The sequence below is a fragment of the Clinocottus analis genome, unplaced genomic scaffold (genome assembly GCF_023055335.1).
Source record: "Clinocottus analis isolate CAN_PGR_092001 unplaced genomic scaffold, fCliAna1.0.p SCAF_3, whole genome shotgun sequence".
Taxonomy (NCBI): Eukaryota; Metazoa; Chordata; class Actinopteri; order Perciformes; family Cottidae; genus Clinocottus; species Clinocottus analis.
In genome coordinates, this window is record NW_027176042.1 from 9,319,146 (window position 1) to 9,343,602 (window position 24,457).

A 24,457-nucleotide genomic window follows, 5' to 3' on the forward strand; every position below is an offset into this window, starting at 1 on the left:
AAACTTGCATGTGGCGCTCTCCTCTAATAATCAAATTCCTCAACATTTCTTTTCATCAGTGCATCTCGATAATCACACTGAAGTCAAATCCCTCGTCTAAGGAACCATTTATTCTCCTCTAGCATATTGTGCAACGGTCACTTTCATGTTTCAGGAAGTAGTAAGCACACTACTTATTGTCCCCACAGCAATAATAATAGCAGCAAAAGTGTGAAAGCATTGCTGGAATGTCCTATTTCCTCTGACTGAATTCCTGCACCAACTTCCTGTAGTGCGCTTTTGTAGATCTATTTGCTGTTGCGATAAAGAGGGTGTTCCAGCTAATACGTTTCCTCTCTACCAAATGAAAACAATTCATCCTGAAAAACGCTACTGGGAAACGGCTTGTGTGCTGGAACAAATATAGCACAATGTCCTGAACAAAAAAAGAAAGAAAGAGGGAGACACGTGTTGCCTTTCTGTTGTTTAATGGCTGCAGGACGTTGCAACAGCACTGTCACAAACAGTAGCCTGTCACTGCAGTAAAATGCCAAGTGATAATCGGCTCACATGTAACAAGTCCAGTGGGAAATGAATTCTGTGTCAGCGATGGAGGAGGAAAGGGGAGCTGAAGGAGGGCACTGCCATTCTGTCAGTTAAAATCAGGAGCTAATATGTTTCACTTTTCTCTCCCCTCCTCTGCCGCTTCCCTCTGTCTTCCCTCTCCCCTCTCCTTGATGTGCTGTAAACAGGCTAAAAAGGGCCCAGCTGTGTGGAGTTATTGTTGGTGTCAGTAGGAAGTGCTGATAGCTTTTGCAGCTGAACAAAAGCTGGATGAGGGGAGTGGAGGGGCGCTCCAGACACTGTGGCTCCAGCCTAGATTCTCTCCCACAATCCCTGCACCGCACTCCCATTGTTCTGCATCCCTCCCCTCCTCCCCAGCCCCCCTCTCCGCCCTGTCAGCTGCGACCTAGGACAGAGGGCAAAAAAAAAAAAAAGAAAAGGAGAAAAAAGAAAGTTTCTTAAAAAGTTTTTACAGGCTTCTGCGACAGCGAGAAGAAACTAGCTCGGTGGTAGTTAACTTTGTTGCAAGGCAGCAAAGCAATGCTGATGTTATCTTGGGTCTGGTACAACATCTGTGTCGATATAAAAAAAGGGCCCTTTAAATGGCATTTATGTTAAAATGGGAAGAGAACAAGCTGTTTTAGTTCCTTCAATATGCAAATTAAAAAAAAACGTGATGAAAAACTGCAGCATGGTCTGTTCAATAGAATATTAATGATACTCTAAACAAAACAAACCTGCATTTATTACCCATGATATGTAACTAATCCTATAGTCACATGCAATACTTAGCTTATAAGCACAACATATGGTGTTATACAGTGGTGGAGAATGTTACTAATTTACTCAAGTAATGTGCTATACAATTTGAGTGTCATAAACTTTACTTAATTATTTTTTATTTCATGCTACTTTAAAGCTTCATAACATTTCATGAGACAAATATTGTACTATTGCGTTTCACAACTTAGTATTGTATACTTTGTTTTGCTATAGATCAAACTCCTCAACAGTGTACAAAATATGAATGAATAGACTTCACATTGGTCTGGCACACATAATAGATTTTCAATATAATAATTTAATAAACCATAATATGACACTGACAAGGGCCACAGGGCTGAAACTTTTCACCCTGTTAGCACCTTTTGCTAATAATATTTACTGAAGTAAGTTTTTGGAACGAGAGCAACTTAAAGTTTTTTTTAAAAATCATTTTACTTGTTTACTGGAAAATAATACATATCCCCTTACTAGCTGCTAAAGAGGGACATCTTTTTTATTTTTCTCAGATAATTTATGTGAGCCAGCCAGTAAGTAATACAAATGGGATTTGAGTTTGCTCAGTTTTTTTGTCCTAAAAAATAATTAAATTATCTCTGAAAATGAATGTGCATTCCATGCACAAGTTAGTCCACACTAGTTGACATTAAACGTGACCGTGATGGACAAAGGGGTACACTACATAACTGCAAATAAAAAGGCACGCATTGGATGAATGAATGAATAAATAAACTGTTTTAAAGTAACCCCGTGGGACATGCAGTCAGGGGGCGATGTGGAGGAATGCAACAGTTATTGTGTGCAAAAGTGCGGCAACAACATCGTACCTTCCCCCTCCTCTGACAGCCTTGGCTCTGCAGGTGCGCGGGGCGGTAATCTCACCCCGCTGCTTTAAAGTGATAAATGAACGACAAAGCTCCGGAGCCGGTTTGTTCTCAGGGTCCGCGCGCCACGCAGGTGAATGGAGCAGCGCGAGAGAGCGAGCCCTCTTGTTTGACGTCTCCATGGAGACCGCCCGAGCGGCGCCAGGCTGACAGGCGTCAAGGCTCGGATGAATGGGTGACGTCACCGCGCTGGCGCCTGCCAGTCTGCTCGGGCTTGTTTGGACAATCTGGGGGGAAGATTTCGGAACAGAGCGATGCGATCTGAGTGTGCACACAAGGCTGAGCACACACTGCAGAAACATGTGAAGGAATCCGGGGAGCTGCGGCTCTCACACTGGGCTTCCTTCAGCACGCAGGAGCAGGAAAAGGAGAGTCTGTGCTGCGGGGAAAGTGCACTTTGGAAGCATAAAGGGGAGCTTTGAGTTTTAAAAGACGCTTGAGATGTTGGTGTGGGAATGGGTCCGCAGCATATTTTCCTAAAACAATCAACAATCTGTCCTCAAATAAATTGAATAAACTGCTAATCTCTTTAGCGAATGCATTCCACTGATACCCCCCCCCCCCCCCTCCTCCAGGATGGGTGGTGGGGGTCAACGCAATTTTTTTTATCATCCTGACCAACTAATTAAAGTTAACAAAAACTGAGTCTTTTCCCAGAATTGTTTGGCCATCAATTGTCTTATTATTTTTTTTTTTACTGTACTATTGTCATCCACATCTGCAACAATTGTTAGAGGCTGTTAAATCTGGGGCACGGTGGTAGCCTAATTATCATTAACCATTCATCCCATTCATCCTGGCCCATCCCACACACATTCCCACAGTGCATAGGCATTCACCACCCCTTGACTGTCCCCAGGCTATCTACACCTGCAGAGTCCCCAAGCCATGGACAGCTGGATTCCCACATATTACCCATAAAAGACACACATTTGTTTCCATTTGTAACGCCATCCCTCAAACAGATTGTAAATCCCGATAACCAGGCGAGAGCTGTCATTGGCTGAGAGTGCTGCTGTGGACCGACCCGTCAATACAAACTCTGCCGCCTCATTCGCTGGCTGTCTTCAAACGGCACAGACCTGACACGCCCCCGACTCATGCTCCGCTATAAAGACGAGGTGGTTGGTCCATGTGGATGTTGCAAACTGTCAACATAAACTTGCCAAGATCTCTTACGAGGAGGAGAAGCCTCATTGCTCACCTACTTTATTACAATCCGTCGTCATCTTTGGAAAACTACACTTTCGACATTAATCATGAAGGTTATCGGATCTACCTGCGCGCTGAAGAGCAAGGTCGGCGGCGAGGACATGGTGCGCTGCCTGTCCGAGCAGAGCTTGAGCATCGCCAAGTGCAAGATTCCGCTGCTGGACGAGCAGATGAGCGCTTTCCTTCACGACATGAACAGCTGCTACAGCAAGCTGAAGGAGCTCGTGCCAACCCTGCCCACCAACAAGAAAGCCAGCAAAGTGGAGATCCTGCAGCACGTCATCGACTACATCTGGGACTTGCAAGTCGAGCTCGACGAGCCGGAGAAGAGCCGCCATCACTCCGCCGGCAACGTCACCCGCACGCCGCTGACCACGCTGAACGCAGAGATCGCAAGCATCGCAGTGGAGGTAAATATCTGCTCATATACTGGAGAATAAACCTTTCAGATGCGTTCAGTGTCACACAGCGCCGCCTCTGCGTCGTGTTTTTCCAAAAGCCAGCACGCGTGCGTAAAAATGCCAAGCTTGTGCGTAAAGGTTGTTTTTGCGCACCGGTTTGCTTCCTATCCATGTAAAGCAGATGTACTAATCAAGCATTGTTTTCCCTTTTCCTCTCCGCAGAATGGATGCTCAGACGACAGGATTATGTGCCGCTAAGAGCTCGTGGAGCATCGCGCCATCACTCCATAGCGAGCAACGCGGAGAACGAACAAGGCTATCTGATGTGACTTCGAGACCACATCTATTAATAAATAAACCTTGAACTGTGTAGGGACGTTTCAAACTCCCAATGCTAGACAAATGACGTTGTGTGGACATCCTCCAGCGGCGAGGATCTCTGTCCCTTAAGGCTCTCGATTCATCAGAGGGCCCTGAGAGGAGAAGAAGACCGGCGGAGTCCAGATATAGACTGGGTTAGCCGGGGGACCAAGACATGTTCAGTGCAACCAGCGTCGCTCGTTGCTTGTAGAGTTTCTAAAGAAAGCTAATGTTTCTGTTACGCTCTTTGTATCTTGTGTAAATCATATAGAGATGTTCAACATTTTGTGAAAGAAAAAAGTAAAAATTTCTCAGATTCCTGAGCGACAAACAGTATTGTATATTACAATGCCACAGTATGTGAAACTATTGTTTTCTTACAATGTACCTTATTTGTGTTTTTTATTAAAACAAGACAATTATTTTTGAACAAGAACTCATCTGTGTTATTATGTGTGTTTGTGTTGAGAGAGAGAGAGAGAGAGAGAGAGAGAGAGAGAGAGAGAGAGAGAGAGAGAGATTGAAAGTGAGTAAGAGAGAGAGGGAAATAATGGTAATAGGGAAACTTAGAACTGTGATGTTGTGATACAACTGTGATGTTGTGATACAACATCACAACAAAAACCAAGAGATTCTAAGTTTTGATTTCCTGGAAAATACTAGAAGGAGGTGGTGAAACACCTGGTGGCTGTTGTGGGGATGTGATTGTTAATAGCAGGCCTCAATCCATCTGAATGGCTTATCTTGATGCTGACTTGAGTACTAAGGGAGTGAGAAGTGGTTGTCAATAAAAGTGTTACACCCAGAAGAAGCTGTTAAGACTTCCGGGTAACATGAAACTAATGCTGGAGGTCAACATAATGGCTCATAGCCAGTTAAATTGGTAATTTGCCTCTCTATGGGTCATTACCGTATCACATTACAAGAGGAAGTCTCATGTTAAATCGTCAAGTCTAAAGATCTTGACAAATTGAGGCAGTTTAAAATTAGATTAAGGATTCAATTAAAAATTAATAAATAATCGCAGTCATGACAAACGTATTTTTTCCCAAGACGATGTGACTTCACATTCACTTTAAAATTTGAATTAAATAAACACAAAAGGTAGAGGTGGTTTATTAGGCATGACGAGATGAATATGATTTAAAAGTTAGTTTCACTCCATAAAACATCCATTAAAAAAATGGTGTTTCGATATGTTATCGTGTAAATCAGCAGTTTGCCTCCCCTGCCGGCACCGCAGGGGTTAAAATGGCTTCGGCGAAGCGATTCGTTATAAGATTTATTCTGTCTCCCTGGTGCAATGTTTTTCCCATTTCCCTGCGGTGCGATGCGCACAGCTGCAGCCCCGGCGTGGCCAGTGTGTGATTGTGTTTGTGTGATAGCTTTGTGCCAAGGGCAGGGGAGGGCGGCGGGGCCCAGACTGAGCGGCGCCTCGGCACACCTGGGGAAGTTCAGGTTAAATAGCTCCACATTCCTCAACACACAGCTGATTGAAACATTAACAAACAGTAATCCACGGGCCAGGCCGCAGATGGGCCGGGAACCACGCCAACACTAGAGAGAGAGAGAGAGGGAGAGAGAGAGAGGGAGAGAGAGAGAGAGAGAGAGAGAGAGAGAGAGAGAGAGAGAGAGAGAGAGAGAGAGAGAGAGAGAGAGAGAGAGAGAGAGAGATTCCCACAGTACAGTCGTATGTTCTAAATGTGCTATTAATATATTTATATACTCCTTCCCCCTCCCCTTTCTGTTTTATATTTGAACATACACCGTTTAAGAACTGCCCATGAGTGAGTGCTTCAACAGAGCATCTTTAGCATATACAATTCTTTAATGTCTTCCTTTACACTGAAAACATATTTTCAGCTCTGATTATTTAATCACACATAATCATCAACAAATCCCGTTTTTATGTAATCTGTCTGAGTCGTGTGCAACATAAAGATCAGGCTATTGTGGTCTCCATAACACTCGACATTGTCTTGCCATTGAATCTCATTAGGACCGCGTTTTGGATGTTATGTTCGCTTGCTACTTAATTATCATTATAATTTTAATCCCTCGATCGATCAAAATGAATCAAAACTCGTGTCCCTTCCTTAACTCCATTGTAGTGAGCGCCCCCCTGCGGCCATGTCGTACATCTCAGCATTACACACTGCTGTGCGTGACATCAGCGGACAGCAGCGCCCTCTTGCCTTCACAGCGTGGACAACATGTGTTTATGGCGTCAACACTTCTGTATGTCGACATTAAATATTAGTTTTGTTTGTGACAGTTATGTTGGATTCAAAACACATGGTCATCTAAAAAAAAAAAGATTCACTTCATTAATTGAGCTTCAGTGTTTTACATTTTGCTCAAGTACTATTCTGAAATATAACTTTGATGTGACCATACTTTACTTGCTCAAAATGTTGTGCTTTTAATATTTCTGACAGGTACAAGTATTGGTTTCATTTTAGATTATTGTTCTATCTTTTAAAAAAAAAAATACATGTTAAGTTTTTAATTGATTGATATTTCAGATTGGTTGTCAGCAGTTCCACTTAGTTTTTTCTTCTTTACAACTCCATAAATCATGTTGATGTACCCTGTGACCTTTAGGAGAGGCCTGACCTTTGGGAATCCCCGGATTAACTGATCAAACAAACTCAATCTCAAGCAGCTAAAAAATGCATCTGCAGCGAATACTTCAGTGGAGTTTTGAAGGGCTTTTACTTGTAATGGAGTATTTTTTTTTTTTTTACAGCTCTACATTATATCTCTTCTAAAGTATTCTATATATAATTTATATAATTATATACATATACAAACATATATATATATATGTATATGCATTAAATATATATATAGGATACAAAGTAATTAAAAAAAAATATTTAAAACATGAGTATTATTAATAATGATGCCTGACTGCAGGATGCTCCAGTGGCGATGGGTATTAATTCAACAAGACAAATATTGTCTTATATATATATGTACATATATATATATATATATATATATATAAATATGTTAAATATTTAATAATATCACGTTAAAAACTTTAGTTAACTAGAATTAAAGTGCCTACCGTCTTGTGCAAACTACAGAGCGTCGTGTTGTTTTATTATTGTTATTGTAAAGTTTAAGCGCAAGATAAACCTTCTTCTCTCTTCCTCTCGGTCTCTGAGGATAAACGTCTTTCTTTCCTCTGCGCGTGGTCATGTCAGGTGCAGGTTTCCAGAAGTCAAACTCCACACACTGCTCGTGGGCGAACCCGGATCCACCTTCATTGTGTAGGTGGTCGTGGGTTAAACCACTACACCATCGTGTGGGCATAATACATTATGTATATTAAAAATGTAATGTAGTTTGGAATACAGGGCTCTTACTTGTAATAGAGTATTTTTTACATCTCTTCTAAAGCATCGATCACTAGCTTTACAGGATGCTTCGACTACCATTGTCTCTGTGTGTCGGCTACATCACAGCATGTTGATATTTGCCGTTTCTAGGGTCAGAGGGGTACCTTGCAGCCAGGAATCAGAAGATGATCGGAGAACCGGAGTCAAGGGTGTTTAAATAGAAATTTGTATTTACATCAATATCAACAACAGACAAAATCTGTAATATACATCCTGTAAAATGACAGCTTATTTTACCTCCAAACAAAGAAACACAAACCAAATTACCTTGCCTTTTTTTACACTTCATTCAAACTCTACAAGTTCCTTTTTTTTCCTGAAGTAACACAAGCTGGACATAAAAGTTGTTTCCTGACAGAAGAGAGATTGATATGTCTTGAAGTGGATTTCATTCCATTTGTATTTCTCTTTCACAGCAAAACATGCTGTGTTTTTTGTTTTTTTCTGGATGTAAAAACGTTCTGCTGTAGGTTGAGTTTCCAGTCCTCTTCGCTCCGCTAGCCGGACTCGGCCCCATACTCCTTACGCTTGCAGTACAAAAACCCATCAAATGCTTTTAAAAGATCTGTAATATGTACCCATTTACCATCAGACTAATAGAACACATAATACAAATGTACACCAGAAACTATACAGAGATGTGGAAAAATATCTTTGGATTGCGCATGTTGAAAAGGTAGATTCAGCGAGTTGAGAATAACAGTCAAAAGAAAATGTTGTGAATACAAATACACTCAGCAGACAGAGCTGAGGAAAGGGGCGGGACCACTGCGAGGACTGGGCTTGTTGGTACGCTGAGGAGTTCCTGTCCCCGTCTTCACGGTCCTGCAGACAAAACCCCACGCAGCTGGCCTCACACAGAGCCCAACGAAGACCACGTCGCTTCACGGCCAGACAGAATTCACTTCTGCCTTCTTCCAGGAAAACCTTCTGACGGTGTGAGAACTCCGCAGTTACTCATCACAACTCATCAAAAGTGTCTCACTAAAACATGGAATACACCACTGTTTCGGAAAACTGGAAAAATACAGCATTCAGAAAATGACAAACAAGGGGAGGGAACCCCAAACACGACTGCAACATTTGCAAGGAGCATTTAAAAAAAAATAATAATAAAAGATAATCATCCAACTCAACATTGACCTATGGGACACAAAAATACAACCAGGTCTCATACTTTGTGCAATAATGGGCCTTTAAAAAGCATGTTTGATATATTTTGTAGAATATTTACAATTCATATTCACAGAGGACATTTGAGACATCTAATACTGCAGTACCATTTGTTTGCTTATAACAGGTGTCATGGCGCTCAGTTACAGTCTAAAGCATAGAGGCGAGAGTTATTGCTCCGATCTGCATAACATAGTTAACTGTGCTTATAGCTTCCGATGACTTCAAGAATGAGGCGCATCCAAAGGGAAATAAAGAAAAAAAGAAACCCATCGTTGAGAAGGCATTGAATCTCTAGTAAGGCTGTAATGATGAAGAAATATTGCATCGATCTTTTGTTCCACACAGAAGCTTCCAGGTAAAGTGCAGCCACAGCTGGTTGTACCATAGTCCCGTTCTGCAGCTCCCGGCGAGCTCCGGGTCGTTCACGCTCACCCACACACACTGATATTCTGTGTTTGTGCATCACCTTAACCGGGGTACAGTATGTGAGGCGTCGGTCGTCCCGGTAGCTTCCTCCAGCATGAGCCGTGTGTCGTGCAGTCTGCTGCATCACGTTTTATGCTGAAGAACCCTTACTATGTATATGTGTGTGTGTGTGTGTGTGTCCAGCTCTTCTGAGGGCTCAGCCTGCTCTGCCATAGCTGAAAAGCTCCAGATTCTCTAATCAGCCACAGGTCTTCAGCAATACTTCTGCAGAGAAGAAAAGAGGAAGATGTGTAAAGTCTCCTTTGAGGTTTAATTTTTATTTAATATTGCAACTGTGTTTAAAAAAGCTGACCCGTATGTAAAGCCACTTGACTCCTTTGACAATGCATTACCTACCTGATCAGGTCCCATTGGCATTCTGCCCATTCCCATGGGGTTCATGCCTATCTGGCCTTGCATCTGGCCTTGCATCTGGCCCTGCCTTTGCATTTGGCCCATCTGACCCGCAACGGGTGCCCCGCTGACTGGCCCGGGTCCACCCATGGGGTTGTTCATCATCATGGGTCCAAACTGACCCTGGTTTCCATGCTGGGGAAACTGTTGTTGGGGGTACGTGCTGGAAAACCAGAAAAAATATGTATTTTCACACACTTAATGTTTTCAGCACTGTGCTAAAATAGTCACGATGAACTGAAAGCACTTGAATAATTGGTGACTAAATCATACTTGTTGCGTGGCATGCCGCCCTGTGGCCAGCCTTTCATGTCTCCTGACTGGTACATTGGCCCTCCCTGTGGATTGCCCTGCATCCCCGGCATCATGGTGGTCTGCGGAGAACCCCCCATTCTTCCTTGCATCATGTTTGCTGGCGGGCTGCTTCCTGGAGCCATGAATGATGGGTCCCCCTGCTGGCTCATCCCTGCAACAACAACAACAACCACAAGAGAGAGTCACAACTTGAATATCGAGGAGGAAATGACAGAGCTCTGCCTCAGTCAACTCACCATAGTTAGCTCCATAGTTGAAGCCCTGCTGTCCAGGCTGGTTCATGGCGGGGCCTCCAATGGAGCCGTCCATGCCTCCTGGTGCGGTGACATTTGGAGGCGGGCTGAAGCCTCTTGTTGCCGCCTGCCCCTGCTGCTGTTGCATCAGCATCATCATCCGCTGCCTTCTCATCTGCATGGTCATCATTTCCCTGCTGCGCTGAGCCATCATCTGGGCATTCAGGAAACCAGGCTGCAGACAAAACATCAATATTTTGACAGAAATTCTACAAATGGTAACCTGGCTGACGTTCAAATGCACAATACATTAGATGTGAGAAGTTCTGATCACATACCTGAGCTCCCATGTTTGCAGGCTGCATGCCGGGCTGCATGCCGGGCTGCATGCCAGCTTGCATACCAGCTTGCATGCCGGGCTGCATACCGGCCTGCATGCCAGCTTGCATGCCAGCCTGCATGCCGGGCTGCATGCCTGAATGCATTGCAGGGTTTCCTCCAGGAGCATGTTCCATCTTCAAGCCTTGCCGCGTCTGGTTCATAAACTGCCAGATGAGAAGATAGAAGAGTTAAATATGCCAGTTTGATTTCCAACTTAAGACAAGCTGACCGGCTCAATCTTTGACATAACAGGATGGCTCTCTGGGTCCGTGGGATCACCTGTTGTCCTTGCAGTCTCTGCTGCAGCTGCAGTCGGAGAGGCTTGGTGGCAGTCATCATGCGAGGTCGCATCATGTTTGCGCGGGGGTTGCCCATGCCCCCCATCCCCGGGAAGGCCCCCGTCTGGCCTACTTGATTCATCATGGGGTTGAAGCCTCCAGGAGATTGGCCTTGCATCGTGTTGCCACCATAACCCGGCTGCATGCCCATAGAGGAGGGCCCTGGGGGCCCAGGGTAACCTTGGCTATACATGGGCTTTTGGTCCATGCCTAAGGAGGAGTCTGGCCTCGGGAAAGGTTCTGATGGTGGGCACCGACCCGGGCCTCGATTCGGGCCCTGCTGTCGGCTTTCGGGTGCATGGTTCTAGGATACAGAGAAGCTGCATGTCACAATACAGTGAACTTTACTGCAACATCCAAAACAAAGCTGGATAGAAGTTGCTATGTAATTAAACTACTGACAGTACAACACATCTGGAACTCACAAAAACTTTTACTGCAAACTAATATCATGTTGTGGATTAGGACCCCCACATACAAATCACACCAAAAGCAGTTGTATAATTAGAGCAGCAGGGAAAATAATATACAGTCATCTTCATCTCAATGTGCACTTAAAATCGAGACAGCAGCCACCTTCACTTTGTTGTGTCACTTAATGACAACTATGCAGAACAAATGCATGCATTTATGAATTCTTATTTTACATAAAAAATAAGACTTAATAAAATAACACTTTGTGCTTCACTCAATAATCACGTTATTAATTGGAATTACTTTAAGAAGAACTGAAGTAAATTTCGACTCAAGCCCCGTTGGTGCTGGTAATGCGTTACTATTTCCTCTACAAAATGAGTATATGCAACATATTATGTCTAGTGTAGTGAGTGCTGTACCTGGCCTACTATTTCAGGGATGCCAAGGGCTCGGTCTATCTCCTGTAGAGCAATGACATCCGTGGTATTGAGCAGAGAGTCCAGCTGGTCGAGAAGTGCCCGTTCATCACTCGGGCCTTCGCTGTTGACCCGGGGCCCCAGCAGCTCCTCCAGTGGGTGCCCAAACTGGTCCCTAACGTGACAAATGTTCAAGGAAATGAGACTTCAATCACAAACACCATTAATACCATCATCTGGATTTACCTTGGGGATAACCATAATCTAAGGGATAGCATGGGATTGTATGAGGTGCATATCAACAGTCAATGTATTGCCTCAACCCATCATGGGTTGAAGCCTCCAGGAGACTTGTCTTGCATTGTGCCAACACCAGAACCGGTTGACACGCTCACAGGTGAGGCCCCTGGGGGTCCAGGGTAACCTTGGTTATAGTTGGGATTTTGGTCCATGCCTAAGGAGTATGTAGGTCCTCCACGTGGTACGCACCCCTAATCCCTGTATTACCAGTGACTACAGTAGGTGATAGACTGACTATGGATATGTATCCCATTCAACCCCACGTTAAAACATCCAAACTATTCCTTTAAAGACGAACTTGACAAACATTCAGAGGGATAGAGTTTGGACCAGTGCAGAAGGTTTACCTTTTTGTGTTAGTCTTTGGCCTGTCCAGTCCCATAGCAGGGTCTGGCCAGGACGGAGACTGAGGTGGGACCCCATGTCCACCAAACGGACTCATGCCCATATTGGCTTCATTGGTACCTGCAGAAATGAAAATGGGTAGTGTATGATCAATATAGAGAAGATAACAATGAGTCAAATTACCCACCAGCCAATTCCCAGAAAATGATTCCAAATCAGACAATTGCAACACTCGTCACTCATCACGTGAGACATACCTATATCCATGAGCTGCTGCTGCAGCATAGACCTGGTTTTCCCAGGTACACTGTTGGACCGGTTGATCATGGGACCTCCCATTGGACCAGAGCGACCCATGCCAGGGTGTCCTGGTCCGGCCGTGGGGATGCCCCCGGACCGCGGCATCCCCCAGTCCCCGGGCCCAGACATGGGAGGCCGCTGAGGCATTCCCATTCCTCTGCCCATTCCTCCTGATCAACACAAACACCATGAACATTAAGTGTTTTCAGCAGTGAGCTGAGCAACACAGTGAATACGAGACCCTGAGCTTCTGTACAACATGATGAGTTCAGCTGCAAAAAGAAAAAGGAACAAATATCCTCATACTGTCTTCTCTCTGGAAAGCACAGCCAGGCTGTCGAGGGCATGCTAAGAAATAAGTGTTTAAGTTACTTGTTGGGTTGCCCCGTGGTGGACACACGCCCATGCCCCCGGGAAAGCCATTGGGAACAGGCCCAGGTCGAATTGGAGCATCCATCTTCTCTTGTTTGACCAACGTGGGACAGGGGACATTACGTCTCCCGGCCAGCCCTCCTCCTCCGACTCCCTCTCCACCCAAGGGCTTGGCATCCACGGACAAGGCTCTTTGATAGGCGATGCGCTGCGCTGGAGGCATGGGACCTCTCTCCCCATCTGGAACACACACAATACCAATGTTGGATTACACACCCTCGAACATTTAGATTCTCAGACCAAGAATCCTCCACTGTGAGCTACCTCATGCTAGACTTGACACAACATGTGTCAATCAAGGCTGCAATGCATACTGCCCTGTGTTTCTCCACAGTGAGCAAGATTTGATTTGACTTACCATGTAAACTGTCGGGTATATTTCCCTGTTTGTTCACCCCTTCCTTGCCTGCTCTGGAGTCTGGTTCAGGGTAGAAGCCAGGGTTATTCCTTGGGACACCCAGAATGGTCTCCAGGGTTTCCGCCTGAACCATCGAGACACAAGAAGGATCAGACAAACAATGTTCTAGTGGGCATTTCAAACTTCAGCTCACAAACGTTTATTCTAGGCTAAAGCTTTACCTCATCCGACGGCTCCAACTTGACCTTCCCATCCATGCAGTGGGGGTCAGAGCTGGTGACCCCTGTACCCTGAGCTCCTCTCCCCTCCAGCTCCTCCTGCTTTGGTTTGACATCACCACCTTCCTTAGAGTCATCCTTATTGAGGAGGTAGTGTAGAAGGGCGTGGGGCTTTTCCTTCTTCGGGCTGTGTTGCTCCTGCTTTGATTCTGAGCCCCTGACCCCTCCAGCGGCTGCAGGCCCAGGCTCCGGTGCCCCTGAATCCAGGCTGCTCTTACCAGTGGCCTCGGCTGTGATGCGAGCCACATCGTCGGGAGTGTTGCCGTTCTGCAGAAGCTTGTGGAGGATCTTGTGTTTGTCCTGCAGTGACTGACTTGTTAAATGTCCTGGGCCGCCTGAGGAAGACACAGCCCCGTGATTCCCGCCCGTAGAGGAGGACACTCCCGTTGAAGAGGGGCTGGTGACCCCGGCTGTTCTGTCTTTCGTCTCGGGCGTGGAGCCCGGTGTGTGATTAGGGGGCACCAGCTCATCTGTAGGGGAGATGAGGAGCTGCAGAAGCTTCTTGTTGGACTTGGTGTCAGGGACCCGCCGGTTGGCTTCTCCCCCAGCCAGACCGGCTTCTCTGCTGGCCTGGCTGTCTGGCTTGTCAGGAGGGCCCTCGCTGGTGGGAGTGTGTGGATTCTGCTGAGACTGCTGCTCTCCTCCAGCTCCCAGTGAGCTGCCAGGGCTCTTGGAGTCGGAGTAGGCTGGGATGCTGGGCTTAGAGGGTCCCCCTGCTGCATGGTTGGTGGAGTTGATGCTCGGGGAGCTGTCAGGCTTGTGAGAGGGAGGAGAGGTGAGGGGGGAGGGCATTGGATTGCCCACTCCCTCACTAATGGCTTGAAGGGCATTCAAGGAGCTGCTGGAGAAGGTGGTCCCTCCTCCAGAGTTACCAGGGTGACTGGAGCTCATGGGAGAGTTCATACCTGCAAAAGACACAACCAATGTCATAACGCAAGTGTCACAAAATGTCACAGTTAGGAAGTAGTGATTTTCTACAGAACTAATAGATCTCGAGAAATGTTTGGTTTGTACCTCCGGGAGAGAAGGGGCTGGCACCCATCTTGGGGCTTCCTCGGACTCTGGGTGAACCCATGACGTTGTGTGTGGGGCCATTAATGCCTGGACTGGCCTGGGGGGGGCTGGTCATTCCCATCCCGTAGCCTCCACCTCCAGGTCCACCTCCATGGAACTGACCCAGCTGCTGCTGATGCTGCTGATGCTGTTGCTGCTGTTGATGCTGCTGCTGCTGTTGATGCTGCTGCTGCTGCTGCTGTTGATGCTGCTGGTGCTGCTGCATGCCATGGTGGCCCATCTGATTCATGGGCCCCATTTGGTTCATGGGGGAGCTCATTGGATGCACAGAACTCATTTGATTCATGGAGTTCATCTGACCCATGTTGTTCATCTGATGAACGTTGTTCATTTGATTCATCTGATGCATGGGGTTCATCGGGTTCATCGGGTTCATCTGGTTCATCGGGTTCATGCGATTGCCCCCACTGTACGGAGGCACTCCTCTTTGTGGCATGTTGCCCTGCTCGGCCCCGCCGTAGCCCCTGTTCATGCCCCCTCCTGGGCCCATGTTCATCGGTTGATTGGGGTTGTTCACACCCATGTTTTGAGGCCTTAGACCACCACTCTGGTTTCCACGATAACTATTCTGCTCCCTACAAGGGAATACAGCAGATAACAAAAACTGAAAACCAAACTAAGTTTAAGCACATATAACACAATTAGACAATCATCCAATTGGAGAGAAATCATTCCTGCAAGTTGTGGATCATCGCATTCGCACCTTTGTAGCAAGTGTGTGGAGAGGAAAGAGTGTGGTTCATTGGTGCTGGGATTTCTGCAGAGGTCGCTCCTGGTCTGGGCTGTGACCGGGGTGCCATCACACAGTGAGAAACGGTAGAGGGGCGTCTCCGCATGGCCATTATGGAAAGCTAGAGCATTCAAAAAAAAGTATTATTAAAAATGAGACAAAGCATGTGCAGCAAAAAAAAAAAAAGAGGCTGATAATCAGCTGTCCCAGGTTGTGACAGGGACTCAAGCTGAACTTCCAAACAATGCTTGCTGCATCGTACTGTGAGCACTGGAATCTTTTCCACATTATGTCACTGTACAAGCTGTTGCTCAACCTTTAGTCGCTAATGTTGGTAACAAATCAAACTACCATGTAGCCTCCAGTGATTGCTGTCTGAAAGCTGTTAATGTGAAGCTGACTGAATTAACTCAGCAATTACCGTTTGGCAAAGTGGATCAGAGGCTGCCGTCTTGTGATGAGTGAGAAAAAAGAAAAGGAAGTGTGGACCAAAAATCGAAACCACATAGACTCATACATTACACAGGAGTTACAACGGTGGTGAAATTTAAGTGTCTCGATTTAAAATATTAGGTTTTCTTCCTGCCACCTCATGAAATCAAGAGTGTTTTTTAAATTTGTCTCACAATTCCAGTAATGTTTCCTATTGTACTAGAGATGACTCATTAATGCTTTGAGCCTCTTATTCATCTAGCAAAGGCCGTGTCCTACATACCAAACGTCTAAACAAGGTGACTTGTGTTCTGGTACATTTCTTGTATACTTTTGTCGTGACAATGCTCAAACCTGCCTATCTGATCACCTTTATTAACGGCTCATGCCTTCGCCAGTGTTCTTTCCCCATGCAAAACGAGTGTGGAAGTAAAGTTGTGATGGCAAACACCTGATAATATAACAAATACTGGTGCCTTTTGTGGAAAGGACCATGGAGGGTACATGGCAGGGAGAGTTACATACCGTCTTGATAGTGCCGTTTGTAAGACCACGGTTGCCCCTCACTTCGGTGGAGGAACATCTGCATGCAGCGCCTCACCAGGTCCTCCCAGCCCGGACGCATCGTGGTGCTGAGAGAGGTTTCCTGCTCAATGCCAATCAGCTTACCTGCAATAGAAGACGCACCATTGGGATTGCACAAAGGGTAACGGCTAGTGAACTTTAGAGATGCAGTGTGTGCACCTAAAGGAATTAAGAATTTATGGTGTACATCTCTCAATAGCGAGAAGATAATGGCTTGAAAGGTCACATTGTCAAATGAGCACAAGTAATAAGCAAGTGGGAATTATAATTTGAGTGTGGCACAAAAACCTTTCCAATCGGAGGGACACATGTATACAACATGAATGCACAGTGGGAATGTACTTGCATTAATTAGAGGCAACACAGTGGAAACCTACCAGACAGTTCATGGCGTGTGCTAAACCTCTCCGTCCTCTCTACTGCAATGATGCGTCGCGCCACACAGATCATACATGACTGCAAATCTAAAAGCAAAGGGAGACATTGCAATGTTTGACGACACCGGGGGACAAACTGGTCCATGGAAAATATTGTGCGTATGGCATTATTTGCAACATTTAAGCACGCGTTGACCAATAAATGTGGTAGAAAGGGTTGCTACACACTAAGTGTCAGCCAAGACAGTCTGATTTTTACCTTCTCCCTCCTCCATCATGGCCCGGGGCTGGGTGAGGGCAAAACACTGCATGGTCTCATAGCGCTGGCCCCCAGGCCTCTCTTCTGACAACCCATGACTCGGACCATGACCGAAGTTCACCAGCATTCGACAGTTGAAGGTGTGGCTCTTCTGCCGGGGGGCCTCTCCGCCCCACGACGCTCCATTTGGTGCTATGACGAGAAATAGGCAACAGGTGAACACACATTCAAACAGTCACACACACTTGTGATCTTGCAGGTGTTTGCTCCCACACATGTTTAAACCCATGACTCACCATTAGACTTGGGTAGATTCTTGTGAAACTCCTCCCTGTCCTCATCATGGATGATGTTGTATACACTGGTGTTGATCAGCTCTTCCTGCTTGTACTGCAGGTACTGCGTCACGTTGTCCGACACAAATACAATGCTGCCCTCTCGGTTAACCACAAACAGAAAGCCATCCAATGCCTGAAGACAGCAAGGGAACACAAACGGAGAGTTGAATAGAAGACAAAGCATCAATTAAAATAAGATGATATTTTTTAGTATATTTGGTCACTGTTTGCCCTTCTATCAACCAGCTGAGACATGTCTATCAACTGCAAGTGAGCAATGACCGGAAAGCACTGGTCCAGCATATGGAAGATTGTCCCCAAGCTGACCTGTAGGAGCAGTGGTCCCAGATGGTCTTTGTCAATGACCCCTTGACCAGTGGAAGACACGTCCGCCTTCTGGACATCGTCATCACTGCAAGAGCTCTTTCCTGAGGACAGATGAAGCGCATCACACGCCTGATGAAGAGAGTTGTCCTTGTACAACAGCTTTCTATGTCTTCGGATTGTTTTGTTCGGTATCTCAGGTAGAGCTGCTGTTCAGAAGACCTTCATATTGACAAGTGCACGTGACCCCCACAGTGTAAAAGATGCTATTTTATAGTATTTTTCCTGAACATACTGTGGCTCAGGATCTGACGTCCACTTAGCTGTGGGAGCCGCCGCTTCTCCAATATTAGAAAACAGCATGCATTTGTTTGCCAGGCCAGCAGGTGGCAGCATGAGTCACAGATGAATGACTCGCATGCCTTTCTATTTTTAAAATCAGCATGTGTCGAAGGCTTTGTTAGATACCGCTCCATATAGCGGAACTATCTGTGGCACGAGACACCGAGCGAGACAACAAATATACATTGGATTTAATATAATTTATAACCAAACGTACCATTTAAGCACACAGAGCAGAGCAGAGCAGTGACTGACGTAAGAAAGAAGACACCGGGGTAACTGATTGTAAACCGCAGAGATATATGTGCACAGGAAGAGAAAAGGTGAGTTAAGACGGACAACAGAAAAGAAACAGAGGCCCGCCACCATTCACATCCTGTAACTATGGCAACCTAGCTGCATAACACGGGGCCAGCAGTAGCCAGCTGTGACCCTCTGGGTAGATTATAATATGATTGCTCTCTTTCTCTTCCTTATCCACTTAACCTCACAGATCTACTCTCAAGCAGCACTGAAACAGGTGGAGGAAAATATGTATATATATATTTATTTTTTTTGGTTGTTGTTGTTTTATCTGATCAAGTCAAATCTGCAAAACAATTGGAAAATGAGCAAAGGGTAGGAGCGATAAAAGGGCTGATTTCTGAGCCACCAGTGTCATTCGTCTCCCAGAGAGAAGCTCGGCCTGGCACTAACAGATACACACTGTCACTGACAGCCTTGAGCCGCGACCACCAAGGACTGGTCTCAATTACTGGTGTTCGTTTACCCCCGGCAATACAAACAGCCCAAGTGGCTGTCAGCGTGAAGCCGCCTGGCCATGAACCAAACGCAGCACTTCATCACTGGCATCGTCTGTCCTGCAGCCGGGCGCTTCACCGGTCGAACTTAATTCACCGTTTACTCCCCATAACAAAAAAATGTGTGTGTGGGGGAACAAAACATAACCAGAACAATCATAACAACAAGATGTTTTTTATTAATAATAATAATAATAATAATAATAATAATAATAATAATAATAATAATAATAATAATAATAATAATAACAGGCTTTGCACGAGGGTGTGCTCTGCAGTACCTTGCTCTTTGATCTGTCTGATCTGCCTCACGGTCTCCTTGAGGATGGCACATTTGTCAGGCTTGACGTTGAAGCTGTCAATGTTGGAGAGGTTCGCCGAGATGAGCTCGGCCAGCTCCTCGATGTACTTGCTCTCCTGTTCCCTCCGACGCTTGTCACACCTGCCGGGGCGCCAAGGTGATTAGACAAGTTGCCACGACAACCTCACCTCGCCAAGTCCCCCTCCGTACGTGGGACGGACTTGGTTCAGATGCTTCGCTGGCAGCAGACATTAGTGAGAACCGTGGAAAGGGTGTGTGTGTGTGTGTGTGTGTGTGTGTGGGGGGGGGGGGTGGTGGTGTATGCACTTGCTGACATTCAGACCAAAATCAGCAGCGGACGACGTGGACTGCGATGACAGACTCTTAACAGAAGTCACTCACCCCAAGCCCGGTGTGTCGCAGGTGGACAGTTTACGCTTGCGGTCAGCGCACAGCGGCTCCAACAAGTTGTCTCCTACGCCACTCATCTTCAGCGCATATCAGCACCTAAAAGCACAAAGCAGCACATCACATACACATATAATAACACACACACACACACACACGCACACGTATACATATACAGGCAGTGCAACATGTTTAGAGGAAATGAACCGAGAAAGAGGTTTTGTATGCTCATGTGTGTGTGTGCGGCAATCTAATGGAAGGACAAGTTGTGGATTGGAAATTGCCCTCGGCTGTCGATTTTTTGTGCAAAGTTCACTCGGAAATTACGCCAAATACAGGCAAACCATAAAAGCTTAGTGTCAAGTTATGGATAGAGGGAAATACGTAAATAACAGTTCAACAAAATCCTCAAGTCGATTGTGGATTCACACAGATTTATGAGGGTAGACTATCCAGTTAGCGAAGCAGCCTTGGTTCCTGCTTAGTGCTCGATGGGAGTGAAATCTCATCTGTTCCACTGCGAGGAGCGACTGATGATGATGTAGTGATGTGGAGCCTCGGGGGAGATGGGTCATCCTGCGTTCAGCCAGCCTGCTCACTAGAACGCTACCACTCTGCTCGCAGCGGCAGCACACGTACACGCTGGGTGCATAAAACACATTTCCAGTTCGCCTGCATGTGCAGGCATGTCGTGGCACTGTCCGTGTACGTGTGTAGCGACTGTCCCGGCTTGGCACATGTTCGCCAGCCTGCCTCTTTGTCTCACCGCTTGGGACAGTACTGGAATGGGGGAATAATAAACACACACCGCTCGGGCTTGTGGAACAATCCAGGCGAGGCTCCACATAGCATGTCAGGGTCTAGTTAAAAATTATCCCTCTTCTGCATTCTCCATACTAGGCTACATCCGTTCTTTCCTTTAATCGCTTTTAACTGCCCCCCCCCCCCACCAGCCCATACCATCCTAAGACAACTCCTCCCTGCTTTCCCTCCCCTTACTGGGTGGAGCAGCACTGGGCTGTGGACCCTGCCCTTGTTTTCTTGCTCTGGCATTGCCCCGTGTCTGACCCCCTCAGAGTTCATGTGAGAGGAAACCTCTGAAGCCAACCTCTAAGGTCACTGCTCTTTCCTATCCCCACCCAGAAACGCACACACGCAAAGCTGCGGCCGCACAACCAGATAGATAGAGTCTCTCTCTCTCTCTCTCTCTCTCTCTCTCTCTCTCTCTCTCTCTCTCTCTCTCTCTCTCTTTCTCTCTCTCTCTCTCTCTCTCTCTCTCTCTGCATGCTTGTGCGTGCATACACAAACGCTCCTAAAAAAACACAACACAAGAGTGAGCTCATTTTTACAGTGGAAAACTATAGAACGGATGGGAGCCGTTATGCAACTTCTGCTCCACGACTGCAGGCAGGGACACGCAGCCCCGTCACCCACCGCCACTACTCCAACAGGAGGAGCACACGCACACTCTGCGCCATAAATCTGCATCGCATGCTTCTTGTCTGCCTGCCTTTCAGCGCCCATCTCTAAATCTGGCCGTCCTGCTCCGGCTGTGACTCTTACTGCTTTTCCCTTCTCCCTTCCTTCCTTCCTTCCTTCCTTTCTTCCTTCCTTCCTTCGTGGTTTCTGTCCTAAGGCTCACCTCTGCAGCAGTGGAGAAAGATGACATCAGCCTCACATCCTGAAATGGACAAATGGCAGCGCTGGGCGCTGCTGAGGGGGGCCTTTTTGCAAATGGCCAATGCATAGCGGCGCGGTTTCTACTTCGGCCGTGGGAGAACAATGTTGAAAACTTCTCAAATCTTTTTGCTGCATGCACGCTCTCATGGGATTTAAAATGCACAACACAGCCTACTGCACTTTCTTTAAAAATGTTACAACAGTAGGTCTCATTAGTTCACCCATGTTGACATTTTGCACTTTTTTAAAAGTTTGGCGCGACGGAAATCTGAGAACTGACACACGTAGCAGCACTTCTACAGCAGAGTGCGAGATTGAGCAGCAGACCACCAAAAAACACAGCAGAGTCTCAACAGACCTAGCAGCATGCCGCTGCCCTGAATCAGCTTCACATTAACAGTTTTTGATGTGAAACTTGCACAGGGACAAGACGATGTGCGTTGCACAAAACCATCGGGCACACAAACAGCAGCTGCCAACGGGTGAGTACAACAGCTCATAGTTAAAAATAAAAGGGTCCACCTGGTGTGTGTGTGTGTGTGTGTTTCTACATCTCCCACATGCTACACAGTACAAGCCCCAGTCAAGCTCCATTCAGACTCTAGGGCCGCTTCAATACCTTAACATCTCCAGAAAACAGGTAAAAATCTAAACAGCCAATCAACGGGGGCATCTTCTGAACGTCTCAACATGACTCTATAACAGCCCCACTCCCTGTGAAAGCAGCATGATCCCTTTTATGCGTTTTTGCTTTCACAGAAATTCATGGGAAAACAACACATTTCTAAAATTGCACAGGAAGCCGCAGCAGATAACATCCTGTTTGTGTCCTCCCCTCAGCCTGTTCCTTTGCGTCACTACTTCCATTTCCTGGAAATGTGGCCACTAGTCCACCCTATTAACATGTCCTGCTTATCAGGCAGGACCCGGTTTGTCCCGTTCCCGACTCACACCTGACCGCTGCTGGCCATCAGAGGCCGTGCAGAGCTTTGCGTACCAACTCATCCTCACAAAAAGGTCAGAAAACTAAATTTAAACTCTGCTCGGTGACATGACTTTCCTCACTGTTGTTGCATCATTATTTATGGCAACCCATAATGCTACCTTGTTGTGCACCTAACTAACTTAGAGAAGAATACACTACACATGTGCTAGTAACCAGTCTGTCAAAGCCTTCATAGCTTTCATAACATAACCTTCAATACTTCACTGCAATACTATTCATAGCCACAGTGAAGAAGGCCCTCTGGGGTTTTGTGTTTTCTCATCACAGCAGTTGGATAAGCTTTCATCGGGTCACCAGACAGGAATCCCTCTTCAGCCGAAGTCCATTTAAAGTCTTTGCGTTTCAAAATCGAAGTTACTATATCGTACTAAGAAACAACTTTTTGTGAGGATTTTCCCTGCAGCACTGTCATGTGAAGGGATCTGCTCTGCTATTGTGTTTTAAGCATCATGGGACGACAGATGCAAATGATCTTACATTAGGTTAAATCTGGTACTGTGCAGCAAGTTCAAATAAATAAAATGTCACAAAACTGGGAGGACAGTGTTTTGGGACAGACTGCTCCCAAAAATCAGTGACCTTTAGCACCATCATCCTACTGCCTCAGATAAGTAGATGTCCTTTCCTTCATGAAATCTAATAATAACCACACGGCTCTAAAAACAAAGATTCACTGAAGAAAAAAACATTAAAAAATAAATAGATTTTTGTTTCAACCTCTGAAAAGAAAATCCAAATATTATGAGGCCTCCAATCAGGTTTAGTCGTAATAGTCTCAACTCAGTCGCCACGGCCAAACTCAGCTAGTATTTACAAGGCTGCAACCTACTACCCAGTACCCACAGAGAGAGAGAGAGAGAGAGAGAGAGAGAGAGAGAGAGAGTGAGTGTGTGTGTGTGTGTGTGTGCATGTGTGTGAATGGAGAGAGAGTATGTGTGTGTGCGTGTGTGTGAGTGTAGAGAGAGAGAGAATGTATGTGTGTGTGTTTGTGATCCTCCACCACAGACCACTGATCACATCAGTCCTAAACGCAGGGCTGCAACTGAGCTAATGCTGCAGCTGAATAATTTAGCACAGAGAAAGAGAGAAAAGCGTTCCCTTTCTGTCAGCTGTCCAAACACAGTTTAATAATTCTGAGTCGACTCTTCCGAACAACAACAATTCACTGGAAAAAAAAAAAAAAGAGCAAGAGAGCGACGGATGAATAATAATCTGATAATTATTGTTTGTTCTGTTGTAGCCTCGACTCTCGTCGGTGTCCACTGTGGCTGTTCAACTTTGTTAATCCCTCAGTTGTCCGTCAGAGGACACACTACACACACACACACACACACACTGCGCGTGAATGAATGACTTCTGGTCATGAAATGTAATTCAGACCAGAAGATATAAGCACCAGTATGAATATGGCCGCATCAGCAGCAGGAGGAGGAGTCCTCGTCAGGGCAGACTGGGTAGAATAAAGAGGGGGAGGAGGCAGGGAGAACAGGGAGGGGGAGGGGAGGAGAGAAGAGACACAGGCGCCGACATAAATAGGGCTGGGTATCCATTATAAAAATGTAGATCTACTGGTCGCACATTGAAACAGATCATCAACTAAACTAGTTTACTACTTGTGTATATCATTTACTGCTCTATATCTAAGAGTATCTATAAAAACAAAAGTCTGACTGCAAAGGACCTAAAATGTCAAAGCTACAGTGAAATGGTGCAAACTGTTAAAATGCAAAACAGTGGGCGCATGTGGCTAATGTTGACTGCACAGATAAGACCTGAGGTCATGAGTTGTTATTGCTAATCAAGTCAGATTTTTAAAAGTATGGAGAGTTTCACCGGCAAGACTAGTACATTTCAGATGGGGGGGGGGGGGGCTTTCTGCTCTGAAGGATTTACAGCAGTGGGCAAGAATACTGCAGAAGCTCAATTAAATTGATAATTTAAAAGATTTGCTTCATGTCGTTTATTTACGTAATTTCTTGCACAACAAAGAACCCAGAATGTTACGTGTTTGAAAGCATCGGGTAAGAATATATAGTTTATTTA

At 45.9% G+C, this 24,457-nt stretch overlaps 2 protein-coding genes across 2 annotated transcripts in view; one reads left to right on the plus strand and one right to left on the minus strand.

Moving 5' to 3' along the window:
• The first annotated feature begins 3,361 nt into the window (after window positions 1-3,361).
• On the plus strand, window positions 3,362-4,613 carry id1 (inhibitor of DNA binding 1, HLH protein). The gene is made up of 2 exons (XM_068593923.1): window positions 3,362-3,832; window positions 4,046-4,613. The coding sequence occupies exons 1-2, from the start codon at window positions 3,470-3,472 to the stop codon at window positions 4,079-4,081; spliced, it is 399 nt and encodes a 132-aa protein (XP_068450024.1). The 5' UTR covers window positions 3,362-3,469; the 3' UTR covers window positions 4,082-4,613.
• Window positions 4,614-8,447: 3,834 nt separating this feature from the next.
• The window catches only part of ncoa3 (nuclear receptor coactivator 3), a 28,869-nt gene continuing 12,859 nt past the window's right edge, over window positions 8,448-24,457 (minus strand). Inside the window, exons 2-22 of the mRNA XM_068593922.1 lie at window positions 19,723-19,827; window positions 19,301-19,461; window positions 17,881-17,981; window positions 17,512-17,686; window positions 17,216-17,407; window positions 16,957-17,043; window positions 16,520-16,663; window positions 15,536-15,683; window positions 14,773-15,407; window positions 13,702-14,663; window positions 13,481-13,604; window positions 13,063-13,302; window positions 12,648-12,860; window positions 12,393-12,510; window positions 11,749-11,920; window positions 10,854-11,216; window positions 10,532-10,738; window positions 10,197-10,428; window positions 9,919-10,111; window positions 9,589-9,808; window positions 8,448-9,456 (exon numbers count right to left, since the gene is read on the minus strand). Coding sequence (XP_068450023.1) covers window positions 9,445-9,456; window positions 9,589-9,808; window positions 9,919-10,111; window positions 10,197-10,428; window positions 10,532-10,738; window positions 10,854-11,216; window positions 11,749-11,920; window positions 12,393-12,510; window positions 12,648-12,860; window positions 13,063-13,302; window positions 13,481-13,604; window positions 13,702-14,663; window positions 14,773-15,407; window positions 15,536-15,683; window positions 16,520-16,663; window positions 16,957-17,043; window positions 17,216-17,407; window positions 17,512-17,686; window positions 17,881-17,981; window positions 19,301-19,461; window positions 19,723-19,808 — 4,785 coding nt within the window. The 5' untranslated portion in view covers window positions 19,809-19,827 and the 3' untranslated portion in view covers window positions 8,448-9,444. The remainder of the gene's footprint in view (window positions 9,457-9,588; window positions 9,809-9,918; window positions 10,112-10,196; window positions 10,429-10,531; window positions 10,739-10,853; window positions 11,217-11,748; window positions 11,921-12,392; window positions 12,511-12,647; window positions 12,861-13,062; window positions 13,303-13,480; window positions 13,605-13,701; window positions 14,664-14,772; window positions 15,408-15,535; window positions 15,684-16,519; window positions 16,664-16,956; window positions 17,044-17,215; window positions 17,408-17,511; window positions 17,687-17,880; window positions 17,982-19,300; window positions 19,462-19,722; window positions 19,828-24,457) is intronic.